The sequence below is a fragment of the Pelodiscus sinensis genome, chromosome 8, assembly GCF_049634645.1.
Source record: "Pelodiscus sinensis isolate JC-2024 chromosome 8, ASM4963464v1, whole genome shotgun sequence".
In the NCBI taxonomy this organism is placed as follows: Eukaryota; Metazoa; Chordata; order Testudines; family Trionychidae; genus Pelodiscus; species Pelodiscus sinensis.
The window spans coordinates 63404778-63425014 of record NC_134718.1 but is presented as its reverse complement, the minus strand read 5'-3'; the positions used below and the strand labels follow the sequence as shown (position 1 = coordinate 63425014).

The following is a 20237-nucleotide window of genomic DNA, read 5'->3' as shown; positions in this document are numbered from 1 at the left end:
CTAAAACTTTCCCTCAAAGGACGAAAGTTTTTCTTTGTGTAATTGAGGGCTGAGGATTGGACATGACACATGGAAACTTAATTAAACTTAAATTAAAATATAGTAAACATACATTTAACCCATGGCCCTTATCTTATTATAACTGAAATGAATAAATGATTGTATCCCTTTTTCACCTGTAACTTTCAGGTAGCTTCTTCATAGCTCATTAGTAAACTTTGGATTGTTTGGGTTTTATCCAGGTCTTAGAAGTCAAGTATCCACATATTTAGAAAAGATGTCATTATTCCAATTGGTAATAGTAATTCTCATGTACCAAAATTCATTAAGTACCCCTGTAAAAATTATTGCCCTCCCCTGCCTTAGTTGATGATGGGGTTCTTTGTTCCTGTCTGTTTTCTTGGGAGTATGTGTGAAGGAGTTAAACCACAATTAGCCTGACCTTTAAATTAAAAGATCATGTGTAGAAACTGGGAATGAGATGTATTACCCTGCGCCTTTGGCATCAAAGGGTAGGAATCATTTAATGCCCTTGTCTACAGCAGCTATTCTGGGGGAATCTCTCACCACTGGGTCCAATAGCGGGAGAGTTACAAGGCATGGCTGTTTTTTACCATGTTATCTAGACCTGATCTGTGACAGTCTAGGCAACATGGAGATAAAAGAACCTGCATCAGGTCTTTACTATTATTTTTTATCTCTTTTACAGTAGTATCAAGGGAATTGGCTGGCTGTGGAATTTGAACTAACTTTTCACCCCTATGTGTGATCCCTCTCTGTCAGAGTTAAATTATGTTCTCAAGAAACTTGCACTTCTGCCATTTCTATACCTGTTTTGTAGATAAACAAAATTTATACTAGTCTCAGAGGAGTAGCTGTGTTAGTCTGTAACTTTAAAAACAACAAACAGTCCTGTGGCACCTTAGAGACTAAAAAATGTATTCTATCATGAACTTTTGTGAAGTGGGTTTTAGCCATGAAAGCTCATGAGGTAATATATTTGTTAGTTTCTAAGGTGCCACAGGACTGCAATTTATACCAGTATAATTATTTCAGTTGGGGCAAGGGGTGTTATAAATAAATATACCAGTACAAAATCTACGTGTATACCAGGCCCTAGGTTATATACCAACAGTAAAAAAAAATAGTGTAGACAAGCCCTTAGTCTCTAGGGCATAGGTTCTCAAACTTTTCTTATTGCATATCCCCTTCTAGATCTACTAGCTGTTCATGTCCCCCTACCCTTCTCATCACTGAGAAGCCTATGTTCTTAATACTTGCTATCTTCAGCCACCTGCACATATTTCACTGTAATGTACAGATGCATAGTGCAACTGTGAAAAATAACATTAAGTTCACATCTCAGTTAAACTGGATACAGTAATTCCTCATTTAACATGGTAGATACATTTCAGAAAATGATTGTGCTAAGTGAAAATGTGTTATGTGGGGTCAATTTTCCCATTGAAGGAGTGATGAGTTAGTAGAGGAGTTTTGCTGCACTAAACACCCTCATTTCCTATCAGTCTGTTTTTCTTCCTCCAGCTCTTATATTTGCTAAGGTTAATCCCTTTGTGAAGGAAACATCTTAAATAAAAGGACACAGGACAATTTCTGAAAACAAAGTGCTGAGCACCTTGAACAAAGGGGTAGGGGACTCCAGGAGCATGTAGGCTGAAAGACCAATCCTGCTGTCCTCCATTAGGCACAACTCAGTAAGGCCAAGGAGAATTCTGATTGTGTAAGAATAACAGGATCTAGCCCTGAATTACCTTTTCACCTCTCAGAGCAGTCCCTTGAGGCCTGGGTTGAGGCAATTTGTTGGGGGAAGGACACTATCTGGGAAGCGCTGCAGCTTTTTCTCTGGATAAATTATTGTCAGTGTTGGAAATTGAAGTCCTTGGTCTGAAACGCTGAATTCACCTAGGAACAGATGAGGCTAGAATAAAACAGAGAGGAAATTCACTTTAGTCAAGAGTGAATTTTTAATATATATCTATTTTAATATCTAATGTTACTTTTGAAAATAATGTGTGCTGAAATGCCAGGGGGAGAAGTCCTTTATCCCTGAGAAATGTTCTCTGCAGCCATTTATGAAGCAAAATTGAGTTCTGAATATATTTCATTATAGAAACCAATACAAACTGATGGTAATAATGGCTTCAGCCACCCATCCCTGGCCAACAGGGTATGTAAGCCTGGTCTGTAAAGATCTGTCCTGTATCTTCAGTTACTCCACTGTTTTTCAGTAACCAAACAAGATACATAGTAAAATAAATAATCTGCTTTGCCCTCAACGAAAGGCTTCCAGACTCCATTTTTTTACCTCGTGACATTTAATGTTACGAGGTAAAATGTAATGTCAGTGCCCAGGACAGTCTTGGGAGAATAGAAGAGCAGTTAGATAGCAAGAAATGGATAAATGGTGTGTAAATTTGATTGCTTAGTTGACATTTGGGAGAGAGTGTCCTAATGCTGATATGTGTGTAGTTAGCCACCGTGCACAGCTTTTTTTTTAATGTCTTTCATTTCAAATTCCTGTGTACCAAAGGTCAGTAATGTAACGAATGCCTCTTTCCTTCAGCATGTGATGTGCTGTTCATATATTGGATTTTGCCGTTTTAGCAAAGATAAATATAAACTTCATTAACTAGAGGAAAAAAATGTATAAATCTTCAGAGGTATGCAAAGGTCTTACAGCCCTCCATTGCTATTGGCTTTATTAGGAGTCAGGGTGAATAAAAATCAATGATTTAAAAAAAAAAGGATTTTTAAAAATTTAAATCGGGTTTTTAGATAAAATGCTTGTTGAGGAAAAACCCTATGTAAAGAGAGTTTTAATTAAGGTACACCATAGCTCAAAGATATCTCATCATGGAAAAGGGATGATAAATTCTAATTCTCATTCATGTAATGTTTTTAAGAAAAGTTTTGTAAATGAGTTCCAATAGTTCATGGATTAGGAACCTAATAGTATGGGGCTCCAGAGGCTTCTGTATAAATTATTTAGGTTAATCTTTCTATCTACCCAGTGGGATTCAGTGCTCAGTCTAGAAGATGCCATCAGAGATGCTTAGTTTTACAGTTCTCAGACTGTGGATTTGTGTTTCCAGATATGTGTTGCCAGCTGCTCTTTCAAGTGTCAGTCTCTTAATTGTGAAGGAGAGCCAGGAACGCTAAAAAAGCAGCTGGAAACCAGGAGGAGTCAACCTCAAAGAATCAGGAACCTCTTTCAAGGATTGGAGTGCCTAGCCACCAATGAGAGAGGAATGTTCTGGGGGAAAAGGGATGCAGCTGGCTAGTGCAAGAGAAGAGCAGAGGGAGAGAGTAGGAAGGGGAGATAATGTGAAGAGCAAAAAGCAAAAGAGTGTGATTAACCTTCCTAAAGGACAAAACACTTAGTTATAAACAGATTGAAAGTATTTTCCTAATATCCTTTTTCTATGTCATCAATTCCATTAGTTGGCAAAGTGAGTTGTATTATGGCTGTGCATGTGTCCATAAGGCAATTTCACTATTAAGATGAGACTTCAGGGGGTAGCCAAATTAGTCTGTTACAGGAAAAAAAACAACAAATGGTCTGGTAGCACTTTATAGCCCACTTCTTCAGATGACCGGAGTTATGAGTTTGGGATGTGTACACACAAAATAAATAGGAGAGGGGAAGGGGCTCCCTCCCTTTTTCTTCCCTATCCCCTCCCCTTCCCCTCTCCTATTTATTTTGGGATGTGTACACATCCCAAACTCATAACTCTGGTCATCTGAAGAAGTGGGCTGTGCCCACGAAAGCTCATGATACCATCTACATGTTTTGTTAGTCTATAAAGTGCTACCAGACCATTTAAGAACATAAGAACGGCCGTACTGGGTCAGACCAAAGGTCCATCTAGCCCAGTATCCTGTCTACCGACAGTGGCCAGCACCAGGTGCCCCAGAGAGGGTGGACCGAAGACAATGATCAAGCGATTTGTCTCCTGCCATCCCTCTCCAGCCTCTGACAAACAGAGGCCAAGGACACCATTTCTATCCCCTGGCTAATAGTCTTTTATGGACCTAACCTCCATGAATTTATCCAGCTTCTCTTTAAACTCTATTATAGTCCTAGCCTTCACAGCCTCCTCTGGCAAGGAGTTCCACAGGTTGACAACACGCTGTGTGAAGAAGAACTTCCTTTTATTAGTTTTAAACCTGCTACCCATTAATTTCATTTGGTGTCCTCTAGTTCTTCTATTATGGGAACTAATAAATAACTTTTCTTTATCAGCCCTCTCCACGCCACTCATGATTTTATAGACCTCTATCATATCCCGCCTCAGTCTCCTCTTTTCTAAACTGAAAAGTCCCAGTTGCTTTAACCTCTCCTTATATGGGACCCGTTCCAAACCCCTAATCATTTTAGTTGCCCTTTTCTGAACCCTTTCCAAGGCCAAAATATATTTTTTGAGGTGAGGAGACCACATCTGTACACAGTATTCAAGATGTGGGCGTACCATAGTTTTATACAGGGGCAGTAAGATGTTCTGGGTCTTATTTTCTATCCCTTTCCTAATAATTCCTAGCATCCTATTTGCCTTTTTGACCGCCGCTGCACTCTGTGTGGAAGTATTCAGAGAACTGTCCACGATAACTCCAAGATCTCTTTGCTGATTTATCGTAGCCAAATTAGCCCCCATCATACTGTACGTATAGTTGGGGTTATTTTTCCCGATGTGCATTACTTTACACTTATCCACATTAAATTCCATTTGCCATTTTGTTGCCCAATCACTCAGTTTGGTGAGATCTTCTTGGAGTCCCTCACAGTCTGCTTCTGTCTTGACTATCCTAAACAGTTTGGTATCATCTGTAAACTTTACTACGTCACTGCTTACCCCTTTCTCCAGATCATTTATGAATAAGTTGAAAAGGATTGGTCCCAGGACTGACCCTTGGGGTACACCACTAGTTACCCCTCTCCAATCTGAAAATTTACCATTTATTCCTACCCTTTGTTTCCTGTCTTATAACCAGTTCTCAATCCAAGAATGGACCTTCCCTCTTATCCCATGGCCATGTAATTTACACAAGAGCCTTTGGTGAGGGACCTTGTCAAAGGCTTTCTGAAAATCCAAGTATACTATATCTACTGGATCCCCCTTGTCTGCATGTTTGTTAACCCCTTCAAAGAACTCTAATAGATTAGTAAGACAGGATTTCCCTTTACAGAAACCATGGTGACTTTTGTCCAACAAATTATGTTCTTCTACATGCTTCACAATTTTATTCTTTACTATTGTTTCAACTAATTTGCCCGGTACTGAAGTTAGACTTACTGGTCTGTAATTGCCAGGATTGCCTCTAGAGCCCTTTTTAAATATTGGTGTCACGTTGGCTACCTTCCAGTCATTAGGTTCGGAAGCCGATTTAAAGGATAGGTTACAAACCACAGATAATAGCTCAGCAATTTCCCATTTAAGTTCTTTTAGAACCCTTGGATGAATGCCATCTGGTCCCGGAGATGTGTTAACATTAAGTTTTTCTATTTGTTCCAAAACCACCTCTAATGACACTTCAATCCGGGACAGTTCCTCAGATTCATCACCCACAAAGGACGGTGCAGATTCAGGAATCTCCCCAACGTCCTCAGCCGTGAAGACTGAAGCAAAGAAATCATTTAGTTTCTCCGCAATGGCTTTATCGTCCTTGATTGCTCCTTTTATAGCTTGATCATCTAGGGGACTGTCACGGGGTACGCCCCCGTCAAGGGGCTCGGCCCCCCCCTACCGGGCCGGTACAGCCCCCAAAGTCCCAACGCCAAGGTCCCGGCCCTTCTCTCAGGGCATATACGGTACTACGGTCCCAATGCTAAAGTCCCGGCCCTTCTATCAGGGCATATACGGTACTACAGTCACAATGCAAAAGTCCAGGCCCCTCTATCAGGGCCAATACGGCAGGACAGTCCCAATGCAAAAGTCCAGGCCCTTCTATCAGGGCCAATACGGTAGTAGAGGCCTAGCCGCTCCGAGAAGCCTCTCCTGGCCCGGGGTTTGTTTGTCCAGGGAAGGGGAAAATGGGTGGTAGGGGGACCCGGGCCCTCCCTCTCCACCGGGTCCCAGCCCAGGGCCCTTTAGGCAGGGTCTATGGCTCCTGCCGGCTCGGCGGGGGATCCGGCCGATACACACCGAGCCAAATCTTGTTTTCCTTGCCCTGGGCTGCTTCCTACCACGCCCTGGTTCCCCCCGGGCCCCTTCGCCTCTCGGGCAGTACCTGTCGGGGTTGGGGGCGCGCTCCTGCCGCCCTGGGTCAGCAGCTGCGTCCTCCGTGTCAGGGTCCGGCGACTCTGGACCCAGCGGCTGCAAGAATACTGGTCCAGCCTCGGCTCCTCCTTCACCCAGGGGCCTCCCTGCCTGCCGGGCTCCTTCGGCCTTTATACCCGGCCGCTGTTGGGAGCATGCCCAGCAGGGTCGGAGGGGCGGGGCCTTCTCTGCCAGCTGGGCCTGGGCTATCCCCTGCTCATCAGTGCGGGGCCTGTCCGCCCCGTCACAGGGACCCACAGGCTTTTAAGCAGGCCACAGGCTTTCATGTACTTAAAAAACATTTTGTTATTTCTTTTTGAGCTTTTGGCTAGCTGTTCCTCAAAATCTTTTTTTGCTTTTCTTATTACATGTTTACACTTGATTTGACAGTGTTTATGTTCCTTTCTATTTATCTCACTAGGATTGGACTTCCACTTCTTAAAAGATACCTTTTTGTCCCTCACTGCTTCTTTTACATGGTGGTTAAGCCACGGTGACTCTTTTTTAGGTCTCTTGCTATGTTTTTTAATGTGGGGTATACATTTAAGTTGGGCCTCTATTATGGTGTCTTTAAAAAGTTTCCATGCAGCTTTCAGGGATTTGGCTCTAGTCACTGTGCCTTTTAATTTCTGTTTAACTAACCTCCTCATTTTTGTGTAATTCCCCTTTTTGAAATTAAATGCCAGGGTGCTGGACTGCTGAGGTGTTCTTCCCACCACAGGAATGTTGAATGTTATTATATTATGGTCACTATTCCCAAGCGGTCCTGTAACGGTTATATCCTTGACCTGATCCTGCACTCCACTCAGGACTAAATCGAGAATTGCCTCTCCCCTTGTGGGTTCCTGCACTAGCTGCTCCAAGAAGCAGTCATTTAAGCCATTGAGAAATTTTATCTCTGCTTCTCTTCCTGAGATGACATGTATCCAGTCAATATGGGGGTAATTAAAATCCCCCATTATTATAGAGTTCTCTATTTTGGTAGCCTCTCTAATCTCCCTCAGCATTTCTATGTCAGTATCGCTGTCCAGGTCAGGTGGTCGGTAATATATCCCTACTGCTAATTTCTTATTATTGGAGCATGGAATTTCTATCCATAGCGATTCTATGGAACATGTTGATTCACTTAATATTTTTATTTCATTTGATTCTACATTATCTTTCACATACAGTGCCACTCCGCCACCCACCCGGCCTGCTCTATCCTTTCTATATATTTTATTTGTTTTTTTTTATTATGATCAGGTCCATGTAGGACAGTTTTTTAGAGCCATGGCTTAGGGAATAAAGATTACATTCTGTAGCATTAGTCTAGTAGCGCAGTAGTACAGGAGAGAGTCTCCTTCAGCCCAACAGGAAATCTAATTTGATCATTTCTAACCACTTGGATGTTTTGTTTTTGTTTTGTATCCACAGCTTGCTCCATCCCTTCCATTGCAAGAAGATTTTGTTTACCACTGGAAAGCAATTACCCATTATTACATAGAAACCTCAGGTAAGTGGGGTTTTTTGTGGGGGGGGGGTTAAATCTTCACTATCGAAAGAGGCAAACTACCACTACCTCAGTGTTGTTTAAAAGGGAAGATTGGGAAATAGCTAAACTGTTTGCATTAAGCAAGTTCTTCTTTGTTTTTCCAAACTAACAAAAAACAGTTGTTTTAAAATATCCTTTATCTTTGATGTACCCTTGACAAAGTACCTTGGTAGACACAGGGTGAACAACAGTGGATGTAATGCCTTATTTTCTGTGCACCATGTTGAGAATTTTACCTTTTAATGTCATACCTAATTTCTGACTTCACCTTTTTGGTTCACATTAAACAGACATCTGCATGACCTTTCTCATTTCTGTTGCATTGCCTGTTTTCCTTTCCTTTCTCAGGTTTTACCATAAACCTTCATAAAATAACTTTGCCATCATATACACATGAATAAACATTTCTGAAGTGAGCCATGCTTAATGTAGATCACATTTCCACTGTTCCTACACTTGTTTAAAACAAATACATAAATAATTATCCTTTTAATCATTGCTCCAAGTCGGTTGTCCTTAAAGACAAATATTACCATGCCCTATGTACTTTTATCTTTGCATACCAATTGGAGTGGCTATTAAATGTTGTGTTCACATCCTCAGGACTTCTGATTTCTTGTTTAAATCCCTGTGTACTGTTAAGAGCTGAAACTTGAGACCTCTGGCCTTGGACATGCTTTGTGGTGCTACCTAGGATGAAACTGACAAGACGTTATGTAGAAACTGACACATAAGCATGTGTGGTGCAAAATAAAAAGAAATTAATCTTTGGCTGCTGTAATAAGTATTTATCTGCAAAAAAACAAGCTTCCATTCTTGCTTCTGCCTTTCCCCAAATGAAAATCTGCAAAAAGATCTTGAAAACAATGCATATGGAATGATACCTTTGAAGTCAGCGGGAAGTTTACCTTTGACTTTAATGGGAGCAGCTAATTGGTGTCGAGAGAGAGAACTGAAATCGCTGAAATGTGGCAATTTTTTTCTGTGACCTTGTTTCCTTTTGCATTCAGATAACCATTATTTTTAGATTATTGCATAAGAAGAAATGACTAATTCCACAGTGTAGATTGTCCAATTAAAATATGGCAAATAAAAATGTATTTCTAATTTCCTAGGAACACATAAGTGACATGCAGCCTTTTGGGCTAATGCCTGTTCTCAGTTACTTTGGTGCAAATTCAAAGTAACTCCATGTCCATCAGTGTAACTAACATCAGAATTTGTCTCCTTTCTAGATATAGATCTATGAGCTGAATTGTACTCTGAAATTTGAGTTAAACTATACACAGTTTTTACCAAAATGATGTAACAATCATACTTAAGAATTTTTTTTTAATGAACTGAGCTGGAAATTTGTGTATACATTTTTTGTAAAGTTATTTTTTTTTTAATAAAAGAGAAGCTTTTCTCACACATTTTTGAAGGAATTGATCAAGTGTAAAAGAAGTAGATTCTAGTTGCTCTCCCTGGATTCCACTCTTGGATTGTTTTTGGGCCATCTGGCTAATGATTGTGTCAGAAATGTAGTATTCCGCACTTTTTCACATGAAAATCAAACTTCTCTATAATGTGTATAGTATATTACACTTTCAAAAGGGACCAGTAATTCTTGGTGTCCAATTTGAGGTTCCTTAAAGAGACATGATTTTCAGAGGCATGTGCTCAGCTCTTCAGAAAAATCAGGCCTAGGATGTCTCAAATTAGGCACCCACAATTTTTATTTCCCTTCTGAAAATTTGGACCAGCATATTTCTGTAGATGTAAAAATCCAGTTTAGTTTCAGCTTATTGACAATTTTTTCAGAAGGTTATTTATAGTTTTTTAGAATAGTTAATATAGTGGCTATATTTTAAACAAAAAGTTTATAACTGAACTTGATGGAAAATGCAAATTATGGGTTTTTTTCATCATTTTAATAGAATATTTTTATTTAGATGACAAAGCTCCTGTGACTGATACCAACATTCCTTCTCACCTGGAGCAGATGTTGGATATCCTAGTTCAAGAGGAAAATGAGAGGGAGTCGGGAGAGACAGGGCCTTGTATGGAATATTTGCTACATCACAAGATCTTGGAGACATTGTACACTCTAGGGAAAGCTGATGTAAGTATATCTTAGGCAGTATGCAACAGGTATTCATCTTTTGAGGTACAGGCAGTCCCCGGGTTACGTACAAGATAGGGACTGTAGGTTTGTTCTTAAGTTGAATCTGTATGTAAGTCGGAACTGGCGTCCAGATTCAGCCGCTGCTGAAACTGACCAGCGGCTGACTACAGGAAGCCCGAGGCAGAGTTGCTCTTCCCCGGGCTTCCTGGAATCAGCCGCTGATCAGTTTCAACAGGCTGAATCTGGACGCCAGTTCCAACTTACATACAGATTCAACTTAAGAACCCCAGGTGTCCTGATTCAGCTGCTGCTGAAACTGACCAGCAGCGGCTGACTTGGGGACGCCTGGGGCAGAGCAGCTGGGGTGCTGTCGTGTTGGTCCAGTAGTGCCGAGGAGCGGCACTGCGGGACCAACCGGCAGCGCCCCAGCTGCTCTACCACAGGCGTCCGGAGAAAAGCCTGGTCTTCTGGGGAGGTGGGGGGGCACAGTAGCTGCGCCTCCCCCCCAGCAGACCAGGGAGATGTGTGCGGCGGGACCAAGACGCGCCGCGGTCCCGCCGCCTGGGTCCTCTGCGGCTTGGGTCCCCGTCTCCCTGGTCTGCTGGGGGGAGCTGCAGAAGAAATTCAAATTACCCTCCATAAAACCGTCTTTCAGGCATCGTGCTCTATAGATAACTTAATAAAGCTGAGAGGAATATACACGAGATCCCATATGGCATCTCAAGTCCACTTTGCTATGCTCCAGTGGTAGGACTAGAGCGAGAATGAGGGGCTCCAAGAATCCTGGCTGGTGGAGTAGCCCCTTTGGAGATGTGGCACGAGATACACCAGCTGACTGCTTTGATTTGTGCCTGACTAGTTTGATACCTGAGAGCCCCCACAGCTGGGAGGGTGGGGTGGGCAAAAAGATCGTGAAAAGCTGCCTGTGCTTAGACTGCATCTTGAGTCCTGCTCTGCTGTACTTGGCAGCTTGACCCTATATATCTGAAAGTCTTTTCAACTTCCTGAAGTTCAGAGTCACATGGGACCAATATTTATTTCAGCTGTAGAGACCTGGATGGCTCAGGACTAGCTGTTAGATTGTGATAACACATAATTAGCACTTCCTGTAAAAGATGAAACTGTGGAAGCATTAATTAAAGTAGACACCTCAGAGCCTTTCACACTTATGTCGGGTACAAATCCAGCCCAGGTCAGTAGTGACCAATAGGTGCTAAGTTTTCACAGCTTGTTTGGTCTGAGTGAAATGTGTTTGGGATCTCAGTCCATTTTCCAGTAACAGGAAATGTCCTCAAAAACTGCCACTGCCTTGGTTGGTGCCCTTCTTGGCAGCTTTCTCTGTTGAAAGGCCAAGGATTGAATGGACACAGAGACTCAATTTTCCTTTCATCCCGGATGGTAGTGTCTTCATGTCATAGTAGAAGTCCATCCATTGGGCAGCGTAAGACAGCTTGTTCTGAGGATAAACAGATCACTTTGTTTTCCAGGGTTCCAGGGTTGTCAGTCTTGCACCTTTCACACATTCGGTTGATGTTTTCGGTCTTGTCTGGCTGGTTCTTACAGCTATAGATTGTTGTTCCCCAGGCTCAGAGAAACTGAAAACCATCTCTTCATTTGGGGACCACTTTTCTCCCAGTATTCCTATCAGTGTGTCAGCTATCTCGCGGCTTGGTTAATGGGGTGCCATAATGTGGCTACAGTATATACAGGCAGTCCCCGACTTACGTGGATCCGACTTACGTCGGATCCCTAGATACGAACGGGGTGAGGCAACTCCCGCACATGCGCAGCAGCATTCCCGGGGCTCGCTCACCTGGGTCCTAGGATCCTCCTCCTCGTCGGGCCGGCTCCGACTGGGGTCCCGCAGAGCTGCCGGGCAGAGGAAAAGTGCCCCCTCACCCCCCTGCCAGCAACAGGCTGCCCCCTCCCCTGAGCAACAGGCTGCCGAACAGACAAAAGCAGCCTCTCTGCCCCTCCTCCCCTCTATACATGCCGGGCTCCCGGAGCGCAGCAGCGTCCCTGGGGCTCGCTCACCTGGGTCCTAGAATCCACCTCCTCCTCCTCTTCGGCCGGCTCCAACTGGCCTCTGCCTGCAGCAGCTGGCCACAGGGACAGGGATCCCGCAGAGCTGCCGGGCAGAGGAAAAGTGCCTCCCCATGCCCGCTGCTCCCCCCCCCCCCCCCCGCGGCCTCGCATCCTGCATGCCTCCCCCTTCCCCCCCTGCCAGCAACAGGCTGCCCCCTCCCCTGAGCAACAGGCTGCCGAACAGCAGACAAAAGCAGCCTCTCCGCCCCTCCTCCCCCTATACATGCTGGGCTCCCTGGGCAAACAAAGACTCCACCAAAACAAACAAAGTGCTGGCCTCATTGTGTTAGCAAAAAAAGGACCCTCCTCCTAGAACCCTGGGTGGTGTGTGGAAATAAAGCTATTAGCTCAAAGCATGGTGCAGAGCTGTTTGGTATTTGATGAGTTACTCCTTTAGTCCTGAGTTTGTCACAGGGACAGAAATAGATGTGAAATCTTCTGAACAGGGGAACAGACAGCAAAACAAACATTAGAGGGGAGTTAACCTTTCCCTATGCTATCCAAAACTAAAAAAAATGTTTGGCTAGAGTTTCCCCTACGATATGTACCAGTTCCGACTTACATACAAATTCAACTTAAGAACAAACCTACAGTCCCTATCTTGTACGTAACCCGGGGACTGCCTGTAATTAGCCATTTAGTTATTAGAAATATAGTTGGTTTGATATAACCATAAACGGTGAAGAAAACATGATGCAGTTGAGCTTTGTGAAATGCATAATGGGCAAGTGCTTGTAAGAGTCAGAAGTAATTACATTCACAATATGTCTGCATAAGTGATTGTTGGACAGCATGTCATCTATACTGTACTGTTTGTGAATTACTAGTCAGGCTTTACCACTTGTGGACTAGATTACCTTTTCAGGTCCCTTCCAGCCCCTACAAATCTGTGATTCGATACCTCTGAAATAAATATATGGTTCAGTGTGTGCAGGGTGTTGCAGTTAGCTCCAGTTAGGGAATAGTTTCACTTCATTAGGACTATGGGTATGTCTACTCAGCAAGTGGGTAGAAGTGATTCCCAGTGTGGGTGCAAATACATGTGCTACCTCCGCTTGAAGCTAGTGTCTAGAAATAACAGTGTAGCTGCAGCAGCTGGGTGTAGCCATCTGAATACAAACTCACCTGACCTCCTGTGTATATGCTGGCATAATTGTCTGTTAACAATCTAAAGTTCACATGTTTGGATATGCCACTGTGAATGCATCACACACATTAGTGATTTGCTTTAGCATTTTTGTCCTGGAAAACATTTGTGGGGTGTTCAGATTATCATGTACAAGACTGCAAGGTAATCCAGCTAACTGGCAGTCAGTTAACTCGGATTCAAAAGCCCCTCTAATGTTGACAAATCCTTAATCGAGTTTCAGGGGCTAGCTGAGTTAGTCTGTACAGAAAAAAACAACAAATGGTCTGATAGGACTTTATAGACTAACAAAACATGTAGATGGTATCATAAGCTTTCGTGGGCACAGCCCACTTCTTTAGATGACCGGAGTTTTGAGTTTAGGATGTGCAGACCCAAAATAAATAGGAGAGAAGGAAGGGGGAGGGAGGAAAAAAGAAAGGGAGGTGGGAGACAGGGAGCAGAGGGTATAGAAAATCAGGAAGGTGGAGGGAATCAATAAGTATCTGAAGATTGGGTAGTTAAAACTAAACAGATAAGAATCAAAGTCAATTGATTGTGTAGATTCCTATGTCAGGAAGGATACTAAGCTGCTTGCACCTTCACTGACTGTTAGGTTGATAGTGTCCCAACCATCCTTCATCAAGATTGAGTCCATTAGCATGAGAGTTGAGAGTTAAGCTTGATCATTTTACTTGCTGTAGGGCTGTTCTTTAAGTTGTTGATCATGATGTTGGGCTTCTGTGGTGATCTACATTTCCCACAACCCACTCATTGTATTCTGTGATGTAACTAAATTGAATGAGCATATGCTCTAGGATGTTAAAAGTACCAACTTTTGTGACAATAAATAGAATTTAAAAGCTGTGATCAACTAATTAATTGAAAGTGTGTGTTCATTATAAAATAAAAATGTTTATGGTTCGCAAGACCTAATATTTTCAGTTGTTTTGCATCAACTGTTTCAATGTATCTATTTATGATAATGTTGTAAAATGGATGTAAACAGTGTTCTCACAGCCGTTTTGGATGATCAGATTGTATGTTGAGTTTTTCATCTTTGTTATATTTCTGTTGTGGTCTAGTGTCCTCCAGGAATGAAACAGCAAGTTTTGACTTTCTATACCAAGCTTCTAGGAAGAATACGACAACCTCTTCTCCCACATATAAATGTACATAAACCAGTGCAGGTACTGTTCAGGTTTCAAACAATATTTATTTTTGCACATGGAATTTAGTGGCTTTGTCTCTGATCGGGTTTTTTTGGGTTTTGTTTTTAATCCCCTAAGTGCAATAATAATTTTAACCAATTACAGATTGGCACCTCAGAGTTACTAGAGTACAACTAATAAATAATATCTCCTACATCAGTGGGACTCTCAAGTAACTCTGTTGAAGTCAGTGTACCTTATGTCATCAGAGAACTGCTTTGTGGAAAGAAATCAACCCAAAGTGCCTGCCAATAAATAGGCTATTGGATTTCTTCTACTTTAATTAATCTTTTCTTTCCTCTCTACCTCCTCAGAAATTAATCAGACTTTGTGGTGAAGTTCTAGCAGCACCGACAGAAAATGAAGAAATTCAGTTTCTCTGCATAGTATGTGCAAAGCTGAAACAGGATCCATACCTGGTCAACTTCTTTCTTGAGGTTTGTAGGTCAAAGACTGTTTTGAAATATTCCTATAAACACTAGTACATTACAGCCAAAAACACTTTTGTCACTTTCTTCAAAATATTCAAGGGATTTATTTTGATTTTCTGTTAGGCCTGGTGTACATTGGGGATAAGTTCAAATTAAGATACGCAACTTCAGCTATGTTACTTCAACTCCAGTGATGCAATTATCTTCATTCGATTTTGGTCCTGCCAACACTGTGGGAAGTTGAAGGGAGCGCACACCCTCCCTTCGATTTCCCTTACTCCTAATAGAGGCAGGACTACCAGCATCGGTGGGAGCATCATCTCAGTTTAAATTAGCATGTCTGTACAAAAGATTGGCTTCAATCTTATCTGTAGTGTAGACATGGCTTTTGAGTGACAATCTCATTCTTCTGTGTCACAGCTTCATTCTGAACTCGCAGTTTTTTTTTCTCCTTGAAACCATGCTTCATACCACCATTAAAGGGCACTCTCCAAATTAGAAAAACACCATCTTAGTCAATGAGGAAGTAACCATGCCCTGAATGTAATGTGAGAGCCCTGCATCCAGGAATGAAATTGGACTTCTTTCTTTGTTCTTTGCCTCAGGCTTTTGAAGTCTAAGGCTAGGTCTACGCTACAAAGAAAAGTCGGAAAAAGTCGGAAAATCCGCAATTTGCGTATCTTTTTCTGCTTTCTTTTCGAAAGAGGCTTTTCCAAAATTTGGCGTGTCTACATGGCACCACATTTTGGAAAAACCTTCTCTTTCAAGCCATCCCCACTTCCTCGTGAACCAAGGTTACAGGGATGGTGAAAAAATGTGTCCACTTTTCCGAAATTTTTTTCAGAAAAGCGGACGCGTTCCTTTGACGTGGTATCCTGGAAAAGAGCTGCAATCTAGACATAGCCTAAGGCCGTGTCCAGACTCAGGGGTTTTTTCGGGAAAAGTAGCCTTTTCCCGAAAAAACTTCCCCTGCGTCCAGACTCAAGCCGCGTTCTTTCGAACTTATTTCGAAAGAACGCGGCTTTTCTTTCGATGGCGGTAAACCTCAATTTACGAGGAAGAACGCCTTCTTTCGAAAGTTCCTCTTTCAAAAGAAGGCGTTCTTCAATGTAAAGAGGCCGTCTTCAAAAGAGAGCATCCAGACTCGCTGGGTCTCTCTTTCGAAAAAGCGGATTTCTCTTTCGAAAGATCCGCCTGCAGTCTAGACGTGATCTTTCGAAAGAGGCTTTCGAAAGAGGCTTTCGAAAGAGCCTCTTTCAAAAGAAGCCTGCAGTCTAGACATAGCCTAAGTGACTATCCCAGAAGGCTTTGAATGCATCTTGCAAAATGCTGAGGGCCTGCCTTGGAGGATTGGGCCCTTATTTGCTTGTAATACATGTGGTGTGGAGTATTAGCTGGAATAGCCACAGTGCTGACTAACTTCAAAATTAAAAGACTGCACAGCAGGAAGATTTGGAAACTTCAGGATACTACTGAATTTCAAAGAGAGTTCTAGGTTCACTGATTTTATCTTAGAGCTCAGACTAAGCCGTAAGAGATTATTGGAAGCTCCCATGTTTACCAGAAAATGCTTCTAAACCTCGTAGCCCATGGCAGTGGTCTTCACAACTTCTAGAGAGGAGTTATTTCACAAAGGACATTTTAGATTTGTTTTATTAGAATGCAGTGTTTTGACTCTGAAAGGCCATGCCCATAGCACTTTCAGGAGCTGTAATGTTGTGAAGTGGTGTCTGTCTCAGACATGTAAAGGTACCTGAGAAGCTACGAAGGTAGCTGAAAATCTGGTGCATCACTCCAAAACTGTATCTTCCAGTTAAGGATGTTAAGAAGTGGGTAAATGACTAATCATGTACTCGATACAATTTGTATCAAGTACACAATTAGTTGATAAGGGACCCCTCTATGGCTCTGCAGTTTAAATGTAGTAGGAGCCAGGTGCGCAGGCAGCCAGGCTCCTACTACATTTAAACTGCAGAGCCGCAGCAGGGGTAGGTCCCACACCCAGCGTGAGCCTGGCTCTTAGTACATTTAAAAGTTTCAGAAGGGTAACCAAGTTAGTCTGTAACAAGAAGAACATAAAAAACAATGAATAGTCTAGTAGCATCTTAAAGATTAACAAAACATGTATATGGTATCATGAGCTTACGTGGGCACAACGCACCCTGATGCAGAGGCAACAAGTGGGAGTTGGGGAGAGCGAGTAGTCGACTAATTGACTATTCTTTTACATCCCTACATATCAGGTATGGTGGAAGTTTTTGAAGTGCTGTATCTCATCTACTGCAAACCTCTTTCGAAAAAGAGCTTCTAGACTACAAGCAGTACTTTTGAAAAAGCAAGCCGCTTTTTTGAAGGAGAGCACTCAGGCATTCTGGATGCTCTTTCAAAAAAGCACAGTTTGAATTACATAGTGCCTTTTTTCAAAAGAGCACTTTCGAAAAAAGGCATTCTTTCTCGTAAAACGAGGTTTTCCGCGGTCAAAAAAACTGCCGCGTTCTTTTGATTTACTTTCGAAAGCAGGGGAAGTTTTTTGAAAAAAGGGTACTTTTTTTTTGAAAAAATCCTGTAGACTAGACACACCCTCAGAGGAAAGCACTGCTAGAAAGCACTTAATATGTATTTTACGTAATCTTTTTAAGGTGATTCAGGATCCTGTCCTGTACTCTGACAGGAGGCAGGAGAGTAGCTAAATTGCATGGCTAGATACCTGCAAACTTAAATATACACAGAAACTCTAAATGCATGTGTTCTGATGGACAGACGTCTGCACGTTACCTGCAGCTGCCAGAAATAACTGAGTTTTACCCCAGCCCATCACTCTACAGCAGTGTTCCCCAACTGGTGCTCTGTGGAACCCTGGGGTTCTGCAAAACTAAGGGTTCCACGAAGACCCGGCACTCCCCCGCCCCCTCTTAAAGAGACAGAGCTGCGGCAGGAATTGTGGTAGCAGGGCTTCCCCCCCCCTTGATGAAACGCGGCGCCAGTTTTCTTGAGTTTTGTTGTTTTGCTCGACGAAACACGGTGGGGCCCTAGGGGTTACTTGGCCAAATAAAATTGGGATACACTGCTCTAAGGGGTAGTTAAATACTTAAGTCTTGTCATACAGAGGTTATTGTTCTTGATACAGGTTCTTCCCACTTATAGATAACAAGAAAAATACTCCAGGAGGTTCAGCAATAGCAGATTTAGGGATGGTATACATTAATATACTCCAATTGCTTTGTAGTCTTATGCCTCTCAGAGTGTAGAAAAGACAGTTTTGTGTTCTTTGAAACCCTGATCTTTCCAACGTACCCCAAAATCATACTTCTTTTGTACCATGGAGTAGACTGTAAATTGTGATTCCTGGGTTACCTCCCCTAGGGCTTCTTTATATTAGTGCACAGGAGCAATGCAGAACAGTGTCTCCACAAAGAATGCACATCAGCTTGGCAAGTGTTCAGATAATTTCTCTAGTTTGCTGTCTGGTTGTATTATTCCTTGCTGGTTTGTATGTACTAAAATCTGGTAACCCAACTGATGACTCTTACATTTTTACTTGTCCAGTGTTTGAAATAAATGTGACCTTATCATAGATACCATAGGATTTATAATCTCTTTACTGTGATCACTTGAAAAATTGATCTTAAGCTTAAGTACAGTTTATGCATCTAAGGCTATACCAGAAGAACAGAGGATCCTTGTCCGACAACCAGTTTTTCACTTGGTTGTGTAGAACACTAATCAAAATGTCTCTTTTACGTACACAAAATATATTTATAGAAAGAAGGCTGGGTCACATTCTTTCAAGGTAATAAAGCAGATGTCCTGTAGCTCTTGAGAAAGTTTTATAGAGTACAAGCTGTACAATGATAAATTAGCACCAACTTACCCTCTGTGAAACCTACTGGACTTTTAAAAAAAATATAAACTGAAAAACTGTATCAGTTGTCTGAGAGAGGCTTTCACTTTGAAGGCAAAATCTCTAGAAGCAGCGGCTCCGTGTCATCATATGATTAGAATTGGAAATGGTGTTTCCATAGTCACAGAGATAAAAAGGATTGAGGTCTTGACCTGAAAAGCCATGTTTTCTATTGAATCTGCTAGTGTCAAAAGGTGCTCGCATAAATAAATTCATGTTGGAGATTGGACAAATCAAATAGTATCCATTTCAGTTGTTTGATATAAAGAACAAGGGCATCTCTTTTCATTTATCTTTGACAAACTAGCATAGAAGCAGCCTTAAAACAGGTTGGTATAGAGCTTGGGAGAAATATAGATAAAAGTATGAAATTTCTTAAATTTAAACATTCATGTGGTTTTGCACCCGTAACATACTAAGCGACTAATCTATCTAGTCTTGTTAAAGAGCTGCAGTAGAACTTCAGAGTTATGAATACCAGAGTTACAAACTCACTGGTCAATCACACACCTCATTTGGAAGTGGAAGTATGCAACAGACATCCACAGAGACAAAACGAAAACAAAAAAACCCTGCAACCAAATACAGTATAGCACTATGGTAAATGTAAAGTATTAAAACAGTAACGGGAAAGTTCAAAAGAAGATTTGACAAGATAAGGAAAGTGTATCTGTGCTTGTTTCATTTAAATTAAGATGGTTGAAAGTATTTTCTTCTGCATAGTAAAGTTTCAGAACTGCATTAAATCAGTGCTCAGCTGTAAACTTGAGAGAAATAACATAATGTTTTGTTCAGAATTACAAACATTTCAAAGTTAGGAACAGCTTCCACTTGCAGGGTGTCCATAACTTTGAGGTTCTATTCTACTTGATGTGTGTGTTACATAAACTTTTATTTTAGTAAATTTCTGTTTTAGGGCAAACAGCATTTTGATCAGTATAATCGCCTGTCCTAATGTAATGCTTTTCAGAACAAGTTAAAAGCTTTGGCTTCCAACGAATCAGCAAGTGTAATTACTGAAGACATGGTAAAAAGACAAGATACACTGGTGACGGACACAGGACAGTCTTTTCAACCAGAACAAATAGCTAGTGCTGCTGGAGCAGAACACATAGAGAAGGAAGATGATCTATCAATGAGCCTGGATGAACTAAATGTCACTTCATCACCCGAGGCTTCAGCTGTTCGTCCAAACCAAGACTATAATTTAGTGAATTCTTTGCTAAATCTCACAAAAAGCCCAGTAAGTCATTTTTTATTTTACTCAGTGTGGTAAAATGAGTAAAGTGTTTTAGATGTTTCTCTAATGGAGGCATTTATAATAGATGTGTGTATATAAATAGTTTAATTCTTAAGAAATAAAATATTTTGCAGATGGGGTGGGTTTTTTGTTTGTTAGTTAGTTTTGTTAGACTATTTCTTTTGCAAATTTCCAGGTCAAAAAAAATATTCTCAGAAATTGACTTTAATCTGATATTCATTTGGATCAAATTGTTTAAGGATTGTATGCTTCCAAATAAGGATGTGAATGGGTAATGTGTTAACCTGTTACCAAGTGATGCTTACT

The 20237-nt window shown here is 41.7% G+C and overlaps 1 protein-coding gene across 2 annotated transcripts in view; it reads left to right on the top strand.

Moving 5' to 3' along the window:
• Window positions 1-20237, top strand: part of FHIP2A (FHF complex subunit HOOK interacting protein 2A) — a 59974-nt gene that overhangs the window by 8781 nt on the left and 30956 nt on the right. The window contains exons 1-6 of one of the 2 annotated variants that reach the window (XM_075935414.1): window positions 4482-6024; window positions 7692-7770; window positions 9744-9913; window positions 14213-14317; window positions 14653-14775; window positions 19641-19913. In XM_075935414.1, the coding sequence (XP_075791529.1) occupies window positions 5842-6024; window positions 7692-7770; window positions 9744-9913; window positions 14213-14317; window positions 14653-14775; window positions 19641-19913 (933 nt within the window). In that variant the 5' untranslated portion in view covers window positions 4482-5841. Of the gene's footprint in view, window positions 1-4481; window positions 6025-7691; window positions 7771-9743; window positions 9914-14212; window positions 14318-14652; window positions 14776-19640; window positions 19914-20237 lie in introns of those variants that run through there. The other variant, XM_075935415.1, reaches the window with a different exon arrangement.